Below are 20518 nucleotides of genomic sequence, written 5' to 3' on the forward strand. Positions count from 1 at the left end.
AATGCCTGCCACATTCATCAACCAAGAATTATATGTTGTTATCATTAATCGTCTTTGGATTTTAAATTATTCCAACTTCATTTTTACTTTGAATTTTTATGTAACTGTTTTTTATCTGTTAAGTCATCTCTTAATACTATGTTTTCTAAGGGATTGTTGAATATTTTTTTGGTGGTTGCCCTAGTTTGCAGTAAACATTTTAAACTAATCTGGATTGTTGAATATCTTTTTGGTGGTTGCCCTAGTTTGCAGTAAACATTTTAAACTAATCTAAGTCCATCTTCAAAAGCACTATACTGCTTCATGTAGTACAGATACCTTTTAACAGAATTGTCCCAATTCTTCCCTCCCATCCCTTATGACACTGCTGTCATTCATTTCATTTATCCATATAGTATAGTCACCCGATACATTGCTATTACTTAAACAGTTACTTTTTTGTACCAAGTAAAAATAAGAAAAATAAAACATTTTATTTTACCTTAATTTTCCCTTCTCTGATGCTCTTCCTTTATGTAGATCCAACTTTCTAACCTATATCATTTTTCTTCTTCCTGAAGAACTTCTTTTAATATTTCTTTTAGGTTAGGTCTCCTAGAGCTAAATTCCCTCAGTTTTTCTTTGCTTGAGAAAGTCTTTGTTTCTCCTTCACTTTTGAAGGATAATATCACTGGGATATAGAATGCTAGGTTGGTGATGTTTTTTCTTTCAAAAACTCTTTAAATGTTTCACTCCACTCTCCTCTTGCCTGCATTATTTGTGGTGAGAAATCTGTTGTAATTTCTCTCCTTATTATTCTATGGGTAAGGTTTCCCCTACACACAACTCCAGCCCCACCTGCTCTTCACAGCTTCATTCAGGATTTTCTCTTTTTGTTTTTTTGCAGTTTGAATATAACATGCCTAGGTGTAGGTTTATTTTGTATTCATCCTTGTTGGTGTTTTCTGAGCTTCCTGGATCTGTAGTTTGGTGTCTCATTAATTTTGGAAAATCCTTGGCCATTATTACTTCAAATATTTCTTCTGTGCCTTTTTCTCTTTCTTTTCCTTCTGGTTTTCCAAAATGAAGGTATGCTTTTTAACCTTCATGTATCCCTGTGCCTCAGTTTTCCACAGTTTTTAGATGTTCTGGTCCATTTTGAAAGTCTCCCCTAGTTCTTAGATTTTTTTTTTTATTCTATTTTTTTTCTCTTTGATTTTTGGTTTGGGAGGTTTCTGTTGACCCATCTTCAAGTTCACTGATTCTTTCCTTGACTGTGTCCAGGCTACTGATGAGCCCATGAAAGGCATTCTTCATTTCTGTTACAGTGTTTTTGATTTTTAACATTTCCTTTAAATTTTTTTTAGAGTTTCCATCACTCTGCTTACATTATCCATCTGTTCTTATGTGTTGTCTACTTTTATCGTTAGGGCCCCTAACATATTAATCATAGTTATTTTAAATTCCCTGTCTGTTAATTCCAAAATCTGTGCCATATCTGAGAGGTTTTGATGCTTGTTCTATCTCTTTAGACTGTTTTTTCTTGCCTTTCAGCATGTTGTGTAATTTTTTATTAAAAGTTGGACGTGATGTGTTGGGTAATAGGAACTGAGGTAAACAAGCCTTTTGTGTAAGGTTTTATGTTCCTTAAGTAGGAGTTGGGCGATGTTTAATGTTTGCCATAGGTGTGAGAGGCTTCAGATTCTTCTGGTGTTCTTGTCATCTTCCCTGTTGTCTTTGATCTTCCTTAAGAACTTCTCCTTGGATAGAGTCTGCATCCCCCAGAACTTTGAGTTGTAATCCACAGTTGTTATACTGGAGCCCTGTTGGTATGGTGCTAAGGCATGGAGGAGGGGAAGCAGTTTATAATCTCATGACTAAATCTCAGTGTTTAGAGGGCCTGTATACACTGCAGACCTGTGACCTTCTCAAGTCTTCCTTAGCTGTTTTCCCCCCATAGGTGAGATAGGAAGGCTGGAGGGGGCTGGAGTCAGGGAAATGCCCTTTCCCCACTTCAGGTAAGGCTCTGATAAAATCTTTCTCCCTGTGACTAGGCCTTAATTGTGGAGAACATTTTGGGTGTTCTTTACAATTCTTACTCTTCCCCTCTCCTTCCCAGAGCCATGAGGAGATCTTTTTTGGTTCTTCACCATGAGAACCTGGTAGGATTCTTGGAGGCAAAACCCGCAGAAGTGTTAGGGACCCCTCCCAAGATTACATTTCTCACTCTCAAACTAGTCCATATTCAGCCTCCAGCAGTTTGTCAAAATTACCATTTAAGTGTTTCTACAAGCTTATGGCTCCAGTGGCTTCTGCTCCGTGTAGCAAATCTCGGCTGTGATTCTCTGCATTTGGCTGAAATTCTCTGTATTTGTCTGTTTCTCCTGATTTCAAGGTGGTGTTTTGCCGTGTGAACTCACTTCTCTGATGGGTCCAGGAAAAGTCAATGATTTCTGGTTTGTTCAGCTTTTTATTGTTGGAAGGATGGGAATGACAACTTAAGCTTTTTACATGTCAGAGCTGAAACTGGAAGTCCTTCTGAGGGATTAGCTATGTGTCTCTTTTCCTTTTTTAACCATTTAATCAGTTTTCACATGTCATTTAGATATTTTGCTACCCCTTTTGTTTTGGTGGTTTTGTCTTTATTTTAATAATATATGGTGTCATTTCCTCCTATTTGATGACTTATCTGGGCCTGGACTTAATTCAGCTACCGGTTTGTTGTGAGACCTTGAGAGAGTTCTTCATCTTCTTGGATTAACAGGGTTTTTTTATTTGTAAAATAAGAATGCTTGTGAATATGTGTTCACAAAGGCCCTGTCCACTTCAAAGTAGTGTGGTCCTTTATATGATGCCTGACGTAAATGCCTGTTCAGCAGGTGCTTACTCAGCGTGTTGTGTGTGTGAGTCATTGGCTGAGCCTGCAAGGGAAACAGTTAGCCATGTCCGCACTGACATTTGCCCTGGCATTTTTTCTCTCTAATTATAAAGGTAATACATGTTTTACATAGAAAGTTTGGAAAATAGGGGAAAGATAAGCTATCGATAACTTCATCACATCAGAAAATGACTTTTAAGATTCATATACACAGTAGTCACCTCTTATCCACAGGGGATGAGTTCCAAGACCCTCAGTGGATGCCTAAAACCACAGATAGTACCAAACCGTATATACATACTATGTTTTTTCCTATATTTACATTCCTATGATAAAGTTTAACTTATAAATTAGTCACAGTAAGAGATTAACAACAGTAACTAATAGTAAGGTTGGCTTTGGGGCCATTAAGTAAAATAGGGGTTACTTGAACACAAGCATGGCAATACCACAACGGTCGATCTAATAACCGAGACTGCTACTAAGTGACTAATGGGCAGGTAGTGTATACAGTGTGGATATGCTGGACAAAGGGATTATGCACGTCCTGGACGGCATGGAGCAGGATGGCGTGAGATTTCATCATGCTACTCAGAATGACGAGCAATTTAAAATTTATGAATTGTTATTTCTGGACTTTTCCATTTAATATTTTCAGACCGCAGTTGAGTGCTGGTAACTGAAACTGTGGAAAGCGAAACTGCAGATAAGGGGAGGACTGCTTTATATGCTTTCACACTTAAAACTCCATTATACTGTTTTTATATTTTTAAGTAGGAAAGAAAGAGCACATCAGGTTGGTAGTATGGTATTGTGAAAATCAGTAAAAGATTGGGCTTTTTTAATGACCATGAAGGATGAGTTGTATTTATAACCTGAGATGCCAAAGGACATATTAAGGCAGAGATCAGGGATTTTCTTCCAAATGTAGTGAACAGCATGTGTGGAGGAAGAAAAATACAGACTCTATCTGGGGAACAATGAGTAATACAGTCTGGCTATGTGTAGGGTAGCAAGTGGATAAAACAATAGTGAGAGATCAGGTAGGCTGAGACCGTATTTTGGTTGATACTGAATTTCAGGCAGAGCAGTGTATACTGAATTTATTTTTATATTTTTAATCTTTCCGAAAAGAATTAGAAGTAAAATGAAACAAAGGATACTTCTAATAAGGTTTTGAAATAGAAAGTAAGGACCAAAGAAATAGAAGGATGCAGATATCTTAGTCATAAGGCTAATGTTATAGTGTTAGTATGATTGAACGTACAGCAAAAATGTTATGTGACCTTTAGAAAGGAGGAAATAAAATACTCAGGGAAGTCAGCTGTTCTTGATTACTTAATTCAGCAGAGTTAACCATTAACGCTCTAAGTAAGTGAGTAACGTCAGAGATGTGCTTAAGGAAGATTAATTTAGCAATAACTGGTAAGATGAACAAGAATCAAGAGAGTGCAAGGAGAGGAGAGTTAAAACACAATGGAAATAAAATTCATGTAAGAGGAATAAGAGGGTGAACAAGGTGTTGTTCTGCAAGGGAGTAGATAGGTGAAAGAGTTGTTGGGGTGATAGAATATATGATATTTGCAGTGATGAGTACAGTTGATATCATTGGGAGTTACATATGCATAAGGAAAATGTCAAAAAAGACTGCCCAGTTTTGAATCCAGGCAGCTAGAAGATGAGAGGAGTCAATAGGATAGGGTTTGAAGGGAAATGAAGAGTGTGGTTTAAGGTACCTGCTGACATCATCTGGACTGCCAGGTGAAAACGTAGTCCTCGAGCCTCGTTAAGAGGTCAAGCCTTGAAGTACACTTCAGAGTGACAGGTAAAGCTGTGCAAGTAAATGAGATTGCTGAGATTGAAAAGACAAGAGGGAGGGGAGGGATTGCAAAGGTTCTAGAAAACAGGGTAGCACGAACCACCTGTGGGTATTTACATTTAAATTAAATAATTAAAAATTGAGTTCTTTAGTTACACAACACATTTCAAGGACTCAGTCACCACAAGTGGTTAGTGGCAGCCCTGTTGGATAGTGGAGATATGAATTATTTCCATATTACTGAAAGTCCTAGCAAAATAGTAGGATAACTGAAAGAGTAGTGTATTAAGTGAAGGAAATTTAAACATAGAGTGAAATAAGTGGCATGGTAGGCATAATCAGTGTATCAGTTAGGGTTAGGTTGGGCTGTGAGTAATAATGATTTGACCCAGCGGCTTAGGGTTTATTTTCTCATGTAAGAAATTATTGAGGTAGGCTGTCTGGTGCTGGTGGTAAATTCTAATACATCAGAGGCCCAGGTGCCTTCTATCCTTGGGCTCTGGCACACATGGTTTCCATCCTCCAGGTTACCTCCTAGTCCAAGATGGCTGTTAGAGCTCCAGCCATTACATCTGCAGACCAGGCATCAGGAAGAAAGAAAGGGAGAAAAAGCAAAAAGGTTTATACCTCTAAGCCAAGCCTGTTCTCTTTCTGAAGCAGCCTTCCTTGGAGTCTCACATAAAGCTTAGTCCTTTGGACTCACTTTGCTGCAAGAGAGGCTGGGACCTGTAGTCTTTTAGCTGGTGCGTTGCCATCCCAAATAGATTGGAATTCTGTAAATAAAGAAATGGCCAATGGATATTTTATGGTAACTAGCAGTCTCCCAGTCACTGTCTGGCACTGAGATAACGACAAGGCATCCTCTGTCCAGGTCAGTGATTTTCTTTCATTCATGCAGTGGAATCTTTTTTCCTCCCCAGACAAAATATTATTCTGGGTTTCTGAACTAGGAAAAGTGTTCTGGTTTGAAGCAGAAGTGGGGACCTTGGAGCCCTCCCCACTGAGACACCTCCAGAATTAGGAATTAGTTAAGGCTCAGAGAAGCATGATTTGATAGCTCTGGCTTGGAAGACTGAAGGTTTGTCATGACTCAGTGTTCCAAATACAGGTGAAACATCTTCGTGGAAGAAGAGGAACCCTGTCATTTTGGAAAAGTGATAATGTTGGCCTACTAAATTGAATATGAAGACCTAGGAAGCAGAATATTGTCTTAAAGGTGTGTCTAAGCATGAGGCTACCTCTACTTATGTTTTTACCAATTTTCTTCTTATTCTGTCTCTTGTACACTGATGCCTGTGGTTTCATAGGGTGGAGTTAAGGCCTGATCCTGTTAATTTTATTTTTGTCACTGAAAAGTTACCAGAAATGTATTTATATGTTTTTTTTTGAAGATGCTAAATTTATTAATTTGAAGTCTTGATTATAATTTTAAAATATTCTCCCCATGGTCTAAATATTATCTTCACAGAATTTAGCATTAAGTCAAACCTCCCTTTAACTCCTCATCTCTGAACTTTCTGAGCTCTTATCCTATACAGAGGGGATTCCACTTTCATTTCCCTGAGCCGTAACTAAGGATATTGCCTAACCAAGGAACTCTTACCCTTAGCTAGGCCTCACTATCTGTGCGATAGTCCTACTTTCAGCTGGAAAGCTGCTGATGTGTACCTGGAATAAATACATATTGTAACACAGAAGTACAAGTGTGCTGTCTTCCTTTCCCTTCTTTTCCCATCTTCATAATGACTATTGGGTGAACAGTATTGAGCCTAAGGAGTAGTATGAGGCTTTCTTGTTTGTTTAGTCCTTCCGTCATCCATTCAAGTATTTACTGAGCACCTGTTGTGCAGCATGCACAGTCTTAGGTCTTGGGGATACAGCAGTGACCAAAACAAAGTCCCTGCTATTGTGGGGTTAGACACACACACACTAAACCCAAATACTCAAATGTGGCAGATAGTGATAAGTGCCAGGAAAACACATAAGTTTAGGATACCAGAACAGAGAGTGACTAGGAAGAATGCTGTTTGCTGTAGGGTTGTCTGGAAAGGCTTCTCTGGGAATCAGTGATTTTCAGGGAGAGGGCACTGGTACCTGCAGAAGCTCCCTTGGGTGGGAGTGAGCTGGGCATGTTTAAGGGATGGCAGGGAGGGCATTGTGGCTATAGCAGAATGAAGAAAACAGAAAGAGGTCAGAGAGGTAAAGGGGGTATATTAGTTTCTTGTGGCTGCTGTAACAAATTTACACAAACCTAGTGACTTAAAACAACAGAAACTTATTCTCTCACAGTTCTCGAAGCCACAAGTCCATAAGCAGTGTCACTCTGCTGAAATCAAGGTGTCAACTTGGCCACATCCCTCTGGAGACTCTGGGGGAGAATCTTTTCCTTGCCTCTTCCAGCTTCTGGTGGCTCTCTGCGGTCTTTGGCTTGTGACGGCATCACTCCAGTTGTCAAGACCGGCATCTGCAAATCTCTTTCTGCTCTGCCTTCACATCACCTTCTCTGTGCATGTAAAATTTCTACTTCCCTCTTTTAAGGATATGTGTGATTGCATTTAGGGTCTACCTAGATAATCCAGGATAATCTCCTTGTCTCAAAATCCTTAACTTCATCATGTCTGCAGAGACCCTTTTTGTTTTTTGGCCACGTATAGTAACATTCAAAGGCTCCAGGGGTTAGAATGTAGGTTTCTTGTGGGGGCCCTGTTTCAGCCTTCCATAGGGGGCCAGCTGAAAGAACAAGAGTAGAGACTTTGTACTCTGAGATGGAAACCCATTGGAGGGTTTTGAATGACATAGTCTACCTTGCATGTTTAAAAGGATCCCTCTGGCTGCTCTAGGGACTCAATGGAGAAGGAGGATGGCAGTGCTTGTTTTCCAACAGTTCATTTTTAGTCTAGCAGTCATGAATATCTTCTTGATGGAAACTTTCTTGTTAGAAACTTTCTTGTTATACAGAAAAGCTAAATTCCCCCTGCCAATAGTCATCCTCCTCTTCCTTAGGTAACAACTCTTTATTTATTCATTCATTTATTTATTTATTTATTTATTTTGCTTTCTTGAGTTGTTTTTTAACTTTTTATTAAGATTATGATAGTTTACAACCTTGTGAAATTTCTGTTCTACATTATTGTTAGTCATGTTGTAGGTGCACTTCACCTTTGTGCCCTCTCCCCGCCCCCCTTTCCCCTGGTAACCACCAATCAGTTCTCTTTGTATGTTTAACTTCTACCTATGAGTGGAGTCATACAGAGTTCATCTTTCTCTGTCTGGCTTATTTTACTTAACATAATACCCTCAAGGTCCATCCATATTGTTGTGAATGGGACGATTTTATCCTTTTTTTATGGCTGAGTAGTATTCCATTGTATATATATACCATATCTTCTGTATCCATTCATCAGTTGATGGGCACTTAGGTTGCTTGCATGTCTTGGCTATTGTAAATAATGTTGCGATGAACATAGGGGTGCAACGGACTCTTGAGATTTTTGATTTCAGGTTCTTAGGATAGATACCCAGTAATGGGATGGCTGGGTCGTATGGTAGTTCTATTTTTAATGTTTTGAGAAATCTCCATACTGTTTTCTATAGTGGCTGCACCAGTTTGCATTCCCACCAACAGTGCATGAGGGTTCCTTTTTCTCCACAACCTCTCCAACACTTGTCACTTTTCGTTTTGGTTATTTTTGCCATTCTAACAGATGTAAGGTGATATCTTAGTGTAGTTTTGATTTGCATTTCCCTGATGACTAGTGATGATGAGCATCTTGTCATCTGTCTATTGGCCATCCGTGTATCTTCTTTGGAGAAATGTCTGTTCATGTCACCTGCCCATTTTTTGATTGTGTTGTTTGATTTTTTGTTGTTGAGCTGTGTGAATTCTTTATATATTATGGAGGTTAACCCTTTGTCTGTTAAATAACTTGTAAATATTTTTTCCCAACTAATGGGTTGTTTTTTTGTTTCAATCCTGTTTTCCCTTGTCTTGAAGAAGCTCTTTAGTCTGATGAAGTCCCATTTGTTTATTCTTTTTCTGTTTCCCTCGTCTGAGGAGTTATGGTGTCCAAACAGATCCTTTTGATACTGATGTCAAAGAGTGTACTGCCTATATTCTCTTCTAGGAGACTTATTGTTTCAGGTCTAATCTTTAGGTCTTTGATCCATTTTGAGTTTATTTTGGTGAATGGTGAAAAAGAATGGTCAATTTTCATTCTTTTACATGTGGCTGTCCAGTTTTCCCAGCACCATTTGTTGAAAAGACTTTCTTTTCTCCATTGTAGGCCCTCAGCTCCTTTGTCGAAGATTAGCTGTCCATAGATGTGTGGTTTTATTTCTGGGCTTTCAGTTCTGTTCCGTTGATCTGTGCACCTGGTTTTGTACCACTACCATGCTGTTTTGATTACTGTAGCTTTGTAGTATGCTTTGAAGTCAGGGATTGTGATGCCTCCAGCTTTGTTCTTTCTCAGCATTGCTGTAGCAATTTGGGGTCTTTTGTTGCCCCACATGAATTTTAGGATTCTTTGTTCTATTTCTGTAAAGAATGTCATTGGGATTCTGATTGGGATAGTGTTGAATCTGTAGATTGCTTTAGGTAGTATAGACATTTTAACTATGGTTATTCTTCCAATCCATGTGCATGGAATGTCTTTCCATCTCTTTATGTCATCATCAGTTTCTTTCAGGAAAGTCTTGTAGTTTTCCTTGTCTGGGTCTTTCACTTCCTTGGTTAAATTTACCCCAAGGTATTTTATTCTTTTTGTTGTGATTGTGAATGGGATTGAGTTCTTGAGTTTTTTTGTTTTTTTTTTAATGTTATGATAGATTACAACCTTGTGAGATTTCAGTTGTACATTTTTGTTAGTCATGTTGTGGGTACACCACTTCCCCCTTTGTGCCCTCCCCCCACCCCCCCTTTTCCCTGGTAACCACCGATCAGATCTCCTTATCAATATACTAACTTCCACCTATGAGTGGAATCATATAGAGTTCGTCTTTCTCTGACTGGCTTATTTCGCTTAACATAATACCCTCGAGGTCCATCCACGTTGCTGTGAATGGGCCAATTTTGTCTTTTTTTATGGCTGAGTAGTATTCCATTGTGTATATATACCACATCTTCTTTATCCAATCATCAGTTTCTGGGCATGTAGGTTGGTTCCACGTCTTGGCTATTGTAAATAATGCTGCGATGAACATAGGGGTGCAACGGACGCTTGAGATTTCTGATTTCAGGTTCTTAGGATAGATACCCAGTAATGGGATGGCTGGGTCATAGGGTATTTCTATTTTTAACTTTTTGAGAAATCTCCATACTGTTTTCCATAGTGGCTGTACCAGTTTGCATTCCCACCAACAGTGTATGAGGGTTCCTTTTTCTCCACAACCTCTCCAACATTTGTCGCTCTTGGTTTTGGATGTTTTTGCCAATCTAACGGGTGTAAGGTGATATCTTAGTGTAGTTTTGATTTGCATTTCCCTGATGATTAGCGATGATGAACATCTTTTCATGTGTCTATTGGCCATATTCATATCTTCTTTTGAGAAATGTCTGTTCATGTCCTCTGCCCATCTTTTGATCGGGTTGTTTGTTTTTTTTGTTAAGCAGTGTGAGTTCTTTGTATATTATGGAGATTAACCCTTTGTCGGATAAGTGGCTTGTAAATATTTTTTCCCAATTATTGAGCTGTTTTTTTGTTTCAATCCTGTTTTCCCTTGCCTTGAAGAAGCTCTTTAGTCTGATGAAGTCCCATTTGTTTATTCTTTCTATTGTTTCCCTCAACTGAGGAGTTATAGTGTCCGAAAAGATTCTTTTGAAACTGATGTCAAAGAGTGTACTGCCTATATTCTCTTCCAAAAGACTTATTGTCTCAGGCCTAATCTTTAGGTCTTTGATCCATTTTGAGTTTATTTTGGTGTGTGGTGAAAAAGAATGGTCAATTTTCAATCTTTTGCATGTGGCTGTCCAGTTTTCCCAGCACCATTTGTTGAAGAGACTTTCTTTTCTCCATTGTAGGCCCTCTGCTCCTTTGTCGAAGATTAGCTGTCCATAGATGTGTGTTTTTATCTCTGGGCTTTCAATTCTGTTACATTGATCTGTGGACCTGTTTTTGTACCAGTACCATGCTGTTTTGATTACTGTAGCTTTGTAGTATGTTTTGAAATCGGGGATTGTGATTCCGCCGACTTTGTTTTTCTTGCTCAGGATTGCTTTAGCAATTCGTGGTCTTTTGTTGCCCCATATGAATTTTAGGATTCTTTGTTCAATTTCTGTGAAGAATGTTCTTGGGATTCTGATTGGGATAGCATTGAATCTGTAGATTGCTTTAGGTAGTAGTATGGACATTTTAACTATGTTTATTCTTCCAATCCATGTGCATGGAATGTCTTTCCATCTCTTTATGTCATCGTCAATTTCTTTCAAGAAAGTCTTGTAGTTTTCATTGTATAGATCCTTCACTTCCTTGGTTAAGTTTATCCCAAGGTATTTTATTCTTTTCGTTGCGATTGTGAATGAGATTGAGTTCTTGAGTTCTTTCTCTGTTAGTTCATTGTTAGTGTATAGAAATGCTACTGATTTATGCACGTTAATTTTATACCCTGCTACTTTGCTGTAGTTGTTGATTATTTCTAATAGTTTTTCTATGGATTCTTTGGGGTTTTCTATATATAACATCATGTCGTCTGCAAACAGCGAGAGTTTTACTTCTTCGTTACCTATTTGGATTCCTTTTATTTCTTTTTCCTGCCGAATTGCTCAGGCCAGCACCTCCAGTACTATGTTGAATAGGAGTGGTGAAAGTGTGCACCCTTGTCTTGTTCCTGTCCTCAGAGGAATGGCTTTCAGTTTTTGTCCATTGAGTATGATGTTGGCTGTGGGTCTGTCATATATGGCCTTTATTATGTTGAGGTACTTTCCTTCTATACCCATTTTATTGAGAGTTTTTATCATAAACGGATGTTGGATCTTGTCGAACGCTTTCTCTGCATCTGTTGAGATGATCATGTGGTTTTTGTTTCTCATTTTGTTAATGTAGTGTATCATGTTGATTGACTTGCAGATGTTGAACCATCCCTGTGTCCCTAGTATAAATCCCACTTGATCATGGTGTGTAATCTTTTTAATGTATTGCTGTATTCGGTTTGTCAAAATTTTGTTGAGGATTTTTGCATCTATGTTCATCAGTGATATTGGCCTGTAGTTTTCCTTCTTTGTGTTGTCTTTTTTTTTTTAAAGAGCACCCAAATATTTCTCCTGCCCTCCCTCAACAGGTAAGTTTTAATTTTTTTTTTTTTTTTGTGGGGAAAGATTCACCCTGAGTAATGTCTGTTGTCAGTCTTCCTCCTTTTTTTTCTCCTCCCCAGAGCCCCAGTACCTAATTGTATGTTCTAGTTGTAAGCCCTTCTAGTTCTTCTATGTGAGCCACTGCCACAGCATGGCTACTGACAGATGAGTGGTGTGGTTGGTTCTGCACCTGGGAACCAAACCCAGGCTGCCGAAGTGGTCAGAGTGTTGAACCTTTACCACTAGGCCATCAGGGCTGGCTTCTTAGGTAACAACTTGTATTGTGTGATGTGTTCCTTTTCATATCTTCTCCTCTGTATTTACACCCATAAATAGTTATCTATAAAAATAAATAGTTTAAGTTGTGTGGGTTTACAGAAAATTTAGCATCCCATATATCGTCAGCTCTGGTGGTTTTCATTTATTAATATGTCTTAGCAATCTTAACTCTCCATAGTGCTGTATAGTATACATAGACAACTATTTATACGGTTCCCTAATGAAGGACATTGGGATTGTTTACCATTTTTCTCTGTTCTACATGCTGCTGCAGTGAAGATTCTTGTAAAGCATGACTCCTGGTATGCATGCACAGATGTTTCCCTGGGACAGATATACAAGTGTCAAGGTTGTGTGATGCTTTTATGCTGTAATGGATCCTGCCGCCAAACAAATTGTCTTCCACTTTATACCAGAAGTGTCTGAGCGTATTTGTTTCTGCTGCATGATATTATTGAACTACTTCTATGGACTTTATGAATTTTTCTAATGGGTTTGTTTATATTCTGACTGATTTGTAGAAGTTCTTTATATATTCTGGATACTTTTTCTTTTTAGGATACTTTTTAGGATATAAATTCTGGATACTTTTCTTTTCCTATTTCATTTTTGTTCTCCCAGTATTCTTTGTTTAATTTCATTTAGTGTACCTTTTGAAATTCAAAAGTTAGACATTTTAATAAGAGTATTAAATTTTAAGAAAATTTAATTTTTTCCATTATTGATTTTACAATTTGTGTCTTGCTTAAGAAGTCCTTCCCTACCCCAAAGTCATAAACATTCTTTTGTAACTTCTGTTACTTTCATGGTGTTCCCTCTCTCTATATAATATTTCTTACATACATAAATTTGAATGAATAGAGTAGAGTAGGGATCTGATAGTTTGATGGCTACTTGTCCCAATGTCATTTATTGAACAGTCCATCCTCTTAGAACTACTTTGAAAGGCTAACTTCATTAAGTACTGTGTATCAGTTAGAAATCTGTCTTTCAGGACTCTTTCTTTTGTTTCATTGATTTGTCTATTCTTCACCAATATCACAATATTTTAATTATTAGAATTCTGTAATGTGTTTTGATATGTAGTAAACGAATTTATTTCATGGTTTTTATTCAAAGTTATGTTGACTGTTTTGTGCATTTTCTCTTTTCACGTGAATTTTGCAGTTAGGTTATCAAATCTTATAAAGATTATTTTGTAATTTTAATTGGGATTGCATTAAATTACAGATTAATTTGTGGAGAATTAACGTTAGACTATTGAGTTTTCCCATCCAGGAACATAATATGTTTCTGGCCTTTTTATATTCTCTGTAGTTTTTTTCTTCTATAGTTTTTTATTTTGAAATATATCAAACATAAATACAAGAGTAGAGTATAATATATCAAACCCTGTGACCAGAATCAAACTTCATTAGATCTTAACATTAAGCCATATATTTCCTTCATATATATGTTGTATTATCACTTTTTAATAATAAACATTCAAGATAGAGATGAGAGTCCCCTATATATTTCTCCTAGATTATTTTTCCTTCTTTCCTTCTTTCCAGAGATACCACAGTCTTGAATATGGTCAGGAGAGATCTTTTTATTTGATAAAATGGACATAACATTATATATCATGCTTACTTGCTGGGGTTGTTACATACAATGTAGACATGGTCATGTTTTTATGTCTTTTGTGGTAAGTATCCATGGATGGATTATATTGTATAGTTGAAGCACTGATAGGAAAGCTAATAGGATGATTTTTTAAGTGTCTGGAATTCTGTAATTTCTGTGTGTGATTGTTTCATATTTACTTGTATATGTGCTTGATAATTTAATATAGTATTTTAAAATGTTTTTCAAAATCAGACTTATTTTCTTACCTCCCGTGTGTTTCGGGATCAATTCCAAACTGACCATGGTTCCCTGAGAGCTGATTGTGTTCAGCTCACTTGTTAATGCGTCATGTCAGTTAGAGGGTGCAAAGTGGTAAACAGCCTGCTGTCCTCCACGTGTAGTGTGTTGTCATCATACTTCAGCTTGTTCACAGTATACTGACAGTTCTTTCTTGCATCATATTTGTGAAAACCTTTTAGATCATCTAATATTTTCACATATTTCAGCTCCATATTTGAGAATAAAATATGTATGGATATTTTTAGTTTTTGTCAGCTTTAGATCTTACTTGATTCTCTTTGAACTTCTCAGGTACTAATGTAAGTGAAGAGGATTTTCTTTTGCTGGAGCTTTTACACTGGTTTAAGGAAGAATTTTTTCAATGGGTGAATGACATTTTCTGCAGCAAATGTGGTGGCCAGACTAGGTCTAGAGGTGAATCATTATCCCCCAATGATGATGAGCTGAAGTGGGGTGCGAACAGAGTAGAAGATCATTACTGTGATGCATGCCAGCTCAGCAATCGATTCCCAAGGTGGGTATCCACTGGATAATAGAGTCAGAGTAATCTCTTAAAGGACTGGTTAGAATTTTTATTAAACTTTTTATCTTCATTCTAATTATTAGAAATACATTCCTCTAGGACGTGGGTTGGCAAACTATTTTTGTAAATAGTTTTATGGAACACATCCATGCTGATTCATTTACTTATGGTCTATAAATGTTTCCACATTACAATGGCAGAGTTGAATACTGGTGACAGAGACCATATGACCTGCAAAGTCTAAAATATTTACTGTCTTTTTATAGGAAAAGTTAACTCTTGCTTTAGAATATAAATTGAGTGTAGCACTAGCACACTGAACGCTGGAAATCTTGTAGTGTTCTTTTTATACGTGAATTTTAAGTTTTTTTTTTAAGATTTTATTATTTCCTTTTTCTCCCCAAAGCCCCCCGGTACATAGTTGTATATTCTTCGCTGTGGGTTCCTCTAGGTGTGGCATGTGGGACGCTGCCTCAGCGTGGTCCGATGAGCAGTGCCATGTCCGCGCCCAGGACTCGAACCAACGAAACACTGGGCTGCCTGCAGCAGAGTGCGCGAACCCAACCACTCGGCCACGGAGCCAGCCCCTGAATTTTAAGTTTTTAACTTTATAATAATACTTGATAGCAAAGAAAAATAATACTAACAACATTAATAATAATACTTATAATTGTGATAGTAAATACAATGCTGTACTTAATCATCAGATGGTAATATGAAAGATAGAAGTATAGTATAGTACCATCATATTTCTTTTTATAACAATAGAAGTTTGTTTTAATTAGGTGCCTCCTCCACTCAACCTGACCTACCCTCGTATCTCTAAATTTTAAACTAAATAAATTTGAAATTTTTGATTGACTTTTTCCATCTTTTAATTTACAAGCCTCATGTTAGGTTTTCTTAATTGGCGATACTTGTAAAGTTTGGTTGTACCATCAGGCAAGAAAAGATACCAAGTTTTTGAAATACCTAATTTTTGGAGCTTAGGGACTCAGCTCTGTCCTAACTAAAAATCAGTCCTATGATATACAGAATATAGGATAAACATATCCAATATCCAATAATTATCTAAAATTAGTGCAAGTTATCTCTTTATTCACTATACATTTGTACAGGCATTTTGCAAAGATTTGAAGATAAGAAATATAAAGTTAAATCCCTCTCCTTTATAAACTCTTTCTAAGCAGTTGGATGTAACTGATAATGCAGAGGGGTATAGGCTAACGATATTTTTTGCAAAGTGTTAATCTTTTCCTTTCTAATCGCTTATTTTACTGTTAGCTGTTCTCTGTGTAGGGTTGAGATGATGAACACTTCATTAGAGGCTAAGTTGGTTGTTCAACTTGGCACAAGTAGTATATAGAAGGTGGAGGCATAGGATGCTCTAATTCTGGTGTTACTACTTCTTAATATAAATTTACAAGTTTTTTCAATCATTTAATTACCTGAGTTACAAATTCATTTAACTTAGCTTAAGCAAGAGCATCTGCTTAGGACAAACATGCCATTGCAGAGCCAGTTCATTCATGTAGCTGTTTCCTTCCCAAGCTCATGGCCCACATTTCTGCTCAGCTGGGACACTTTTCCTGCTTAGTTTAGCGTCTCAAATCCTTCGCAGCACGATATGCAAGATTTGGTGTTCTTCAGTTTTATGATGATTTTATAATTGGAATAAGTTTTCAGAAGATTGTTGCAAACATCTTTCAAAAAACTTCCAAAGTAACAAGCACCTTTAAGTAGTTCAGAAGAATAAAATTTCAATCAAAATGACCATTGGGAAGAAAAATAGAATTTTAAGTCAAGCTGAGTTCAACTAAGCTTTAAAATCTTTATTGAGTAATTTAAGTTGTTTACCTTTTAAATACAATGAGCTAATTATACCACTTGTTAGAGTAATATTAATGCTTAAAGCAGATTTCCTACAGAATCTCTGCCTGTCCAATCCTGTCTGTCCTTCCAGGCCCACTTCTAACACAAGCTCTCCTCCCCAACCGCTCTCCCCTAACACTCAATCTGACCTGTCGTGCGGTTTGTATCAGTTCTGCCATGTAGTAAAGTTATTTGTGTTAATTCCTTATCTCTCTTAGGACTGTAAACTCCTTGAAGACTGTACTGCTTTAATCATTTTTCACCCAAGATTCTAACACAATGCCTCATATATTCTAGGCTATTTAAGAATATGAGATTAAGAAATAGCATTTTTTAGCACAGAGGTGATATAAATTCCTTAAAATTCTTTTGATCTTGATAATGAATCAAAGCGTTTTGGTTGTTATTTTAAACCAGGTATAATAACCCCGAGAAGCTTTTGGAAACAAGATGTGGACGGTGTGGCGAGTGGGCCAATTGTTTTACACTGTGCTGCCGAGCCTTAGGGTTCGAAGCCCGCTATATTTGGGATTACACAGGTACAGAACTCAGTGGGAGCAGGGCGTAGTGAGGCTTTGCCGAGGTCAGGATTTGGGTTTACAGTCTGGGCCTTGTCATTTTCTGTTACTTTCTGGCCTTGTCAGTCTGTGCTTCCATTTGCCATCTGTAAAATAACAGTAATACCAACCTTACAGATTTTTTGTGGGGATCACAAGATTTTTGTAGTACACCTAGCATTTTGCCTGTTACTTTGTACTATAAATATTCTTTTGTTAATCATTTAACCATGACATTTTTAGTAATGCTGTTTCTGTATATATAAGAACATGTGTAATAATGTGCTGTAGAAATGTTCATTTTTGTATGGATTAGTATGAAAGATTTAATAATTTTAAATCTCAACATAGAAAATATGTCATAAAAGTCACGAAATTTATATTGTGCCTATTTAGAAATGACTCATGTTGTTTCCAGGTTAAAAAGTTGTTTTCCTTGTTCTTAGATTTTTACTCATGTTTTTGTTGTTTTTTAAGAATGAAATAAAACCTTCACTTATAAATTATTGCCTTACAATCAAATATAGAACATCAATTGTTAGACCTCTTGCTGCTTCTGGGTCTTGAAAGTTGAGAGAGACTGCAGTTTCAAAAGTGGCATTAACTCCTTCACATTAGCAACCTAAGCCCTGGTTTTGATGCTGTTGTTCAGTATGTTTACCTTTCTTAGAGTTATAGCTCACATAATTTTTAGTTAAGCCTAAAACTGACTGCATTATAAAGGAGCTAGACCAAAAACATTTTTAAGATTTCAAAGAGAGAAATTAAAACAAGTGTTGTAGAGTACTGTATGCCACAAAATGCTCAATCTTATTAACTAAAATTTAAAATACAATAAATTATTATGTGATTCTTAGGAGTTTGTATATAGTTATTGGAAGTCATTCTGGTTTTATAAACTTAACTTTTCTTTTTTTCTGTTGCTTTCTTGTCTCTCCTTTGAGTAGACCATGTCTGGACAGAAGTCTTTTCTCCTTCTCAGCAGCGGTGGCTGCACTGTGATGCCTGTGAAGATGTCTGTGACAAACCACTCCTTTATGAAATAGGGTGGGGCAAGAAGCTTTCCTATGTCATAGCATTTTCTAAAGATGAGGTAGGACATAAGAAGAAAAAAATTTTTCTAAGGATAATGTATAATTTTTCCCCTTTTTTGACAGCTCTTGAAGGCATAATCGACATGCAATAAGCAGTATGTATTTAAAGTGTACAATTTAATAAATTTTGTCATTTGTATACACCTATGAAGTCATCTCTGCTCCACTATCCCTGGAAGTTTCCTCACGTCCCCTTGTCATCCCACCTTCTTGCTCCTCTCCAGGCAACCACGGATCTGCTTTCTGTGACAATAGATTAATCTGTATTTCTGGAGTTTTACATAAATGGAATCATATAATGTGTATTCTTTAATTTGGGGGGGTCTGGTTTCTTTTACTTAGCATAATTATTTTGAGATTCATCCATTGTTTTCATGTATGAGTAGTTTATTCTTTTTTTTCTGAGTAATATTCCACTGTATGGATGTATCATAGTTTGTTTATCCATTTACCTGTTGATGGACATCTGGGTACTTTCCAGTTTTTTACTGTTTCAAGTAAAGCTGCTATGAACATTCAGGCACAAGTCTTTAAATGGATATGGGTATACGATTTCTCTTTTCTTTGATAAATACCTGAAAGTGGAATGACAGGATCATATGGCAGGTGTATATTTAACTTTTTAAGGAACTGCTAAACTATTTTACATTCTCACCAGCAGTGTATAAGAGTTCCCAGTTTCTCCATATCCTTTTCAATGCGTAGTATGATCTGAGTTTTAAATTTTAGCCCTTTCAATAAATCTATGTGTAGTGGTATCTCATTGTGGTTTTCATTTGCATTTCCCTAATGACAAATAATGCTGAGCGTCGTTTTATGTGTTCGTTTGTTATCCATAGGTCTTTGCCTTTTTTTTTTCAGTTGGGTTGCTCATTTTCTTACTGTTGAGTTTTGAGGGTTCTTTATTGAATATATACTTTACAAAGATTTTCTCCCTGTCTATGGCCTATCTTTTCATTCTCCCTGTGACTTGAAGAGGAGAAATTGATGAAGTCCAGTTTATCAATTTGTTCTTTTACAGATCGTTCTTTTTGATGCTGTACCTAAGAAATTTTTGCCAAGCCCAAGCCACAATGATTTTCTTTTAGAAGTTTTATACTCTTTGTTTTACATTTGGATCTGTGATCCATTTCGAGTGAGTTTTTGTAGATAGTCCAAGGTGTGGATTGAAGTTCATCATATTGCAATGGACAATTATGAATTGTTCTAGCACCATTTATTGAAAAGATTATCCTTTCTCCATTGAATTGTCTTTGCACCTTTGTCAAAAATCAGATCTATAATATAAATTTAATATAATGAAAATCAAAAGAGTTGTTATTTGTTGAATTTTGTGAAATCAGTCTTGTAGATGAGTTTTAAAAAGCTAAACGTAGGGCTGGCCCCGTGGCCGAGTGGTTAAGTTCGCGCACTCTGCTGCCGGCGGCCCAGTGTTTCGTTGGTTCGAATCCTGGGCGCGGACATGGCACTGCTCATCAAACCACGCTGAGGCAGCGTCCCACATGCCACAACTAGAAGGACCCACAACGAAGAGTATACAACTATGTACCGGGGGGCTTTGGGGAGAAAAAGGAAAAAACTGAAATCTTTAAATAAATTAATTAATTAAAATTAAAAAAATAAATAAAAAGCTAAATGTTCTGAAAATTCATCATCTTATCACAGTCTTTCTTGGAACTATACCTGTTTGAAAATGAATAAAAAGCATATTCTCTTTGATTTTTCCCCACAGTTTTTAAAATTTTAAAGGATAGCATTTTAAAAATACTACTTAAGAATTACGTACATTCTAGTTAGCAAATTAAGGTTGATGGTTGTAATCTTGTTAAATATTTGTATTCTATAATTTGAGGTGGTTGATGTCACTTGGCGATATTCTTGTAAACATGAAGAGGTAATCTCCAGAAGAACTGAGATTAAAGAAGAATTACTTCGAGAAACTATTAATGGACTTAATAAGCAGGTTTGTGATGGGCATTTGTTATTTTTAACAGGACATTTAAATTTTTTATTTAATCAAGAATAGCCAATTTTTAACCCATTGAAATTCTTAAAATAGTAGCATTATTTTGCAAGCAAAAAATATCTTAATATGTTAAATGTCTTTTTGTTCATTGAAAATTTTAAGGACTCATTGTCACGTCCCAAAGTTCAGGTAAATGAAATTTCAATATATGTAATACTTGACATAAAAAGTATGTTATCTTATTTATCAAAGTAATTGTCTGTTGACTATAATTACACACACTTGTCTAAGCCTGAAAATTTCTAAAACAATGCACAGGAAATTGTTAACGATGACTACTTCTGACAAGAGGAACTGG

At 36.7% G+C, this 20518-nt stretch overlaps 1 protein-coding gene across 3 annotated transcripts in view; it reads left to right on the forward strand.

The window, feature by feature from the left end:
- The window catches only part of NGLY1 (N-glycanase 1), a 56874-nt gene that overhangs the window by 22688 nt on the left and 13668 nt on the right, over positions 1–20518 (forward strand). For all 3 annotated transcript variants that reach the window (XM_014829830.3, XM_044754455.2, XM_044754456.2), the window contains exons 5-8: positions 14440–14662; positions 16961–17082; positions 18048–18193; positions 20047–20157. In XM_014829830.3, coding sequence (XP_014685316.2) covers positions 14440–14662; positions 16961–17082; positions 18048–18193; positions 20047–20157 — 602 coding nt within the window. The remainder of the gene's footprint in view (positions 1–14439; positions 14663–16960; positions 17083–18047; positions 18194–20046; positions 20158–20518) is intronic.

This window comes from Equus asinus, chromosome 21 (assembly GCF_041296235.1).
Source record: "Equus asinus isolate D_3611 breed Donkey chromosome 21, EquAss-T2T_v2, whole genome shotgun sequence".
In the NCBI taxonomy this organism is placed as follows: Eukaryota; Metazoa; Chordata; class Mammalia; order Perissodactyla; family Equidae; genus Equus; species Equus asinus.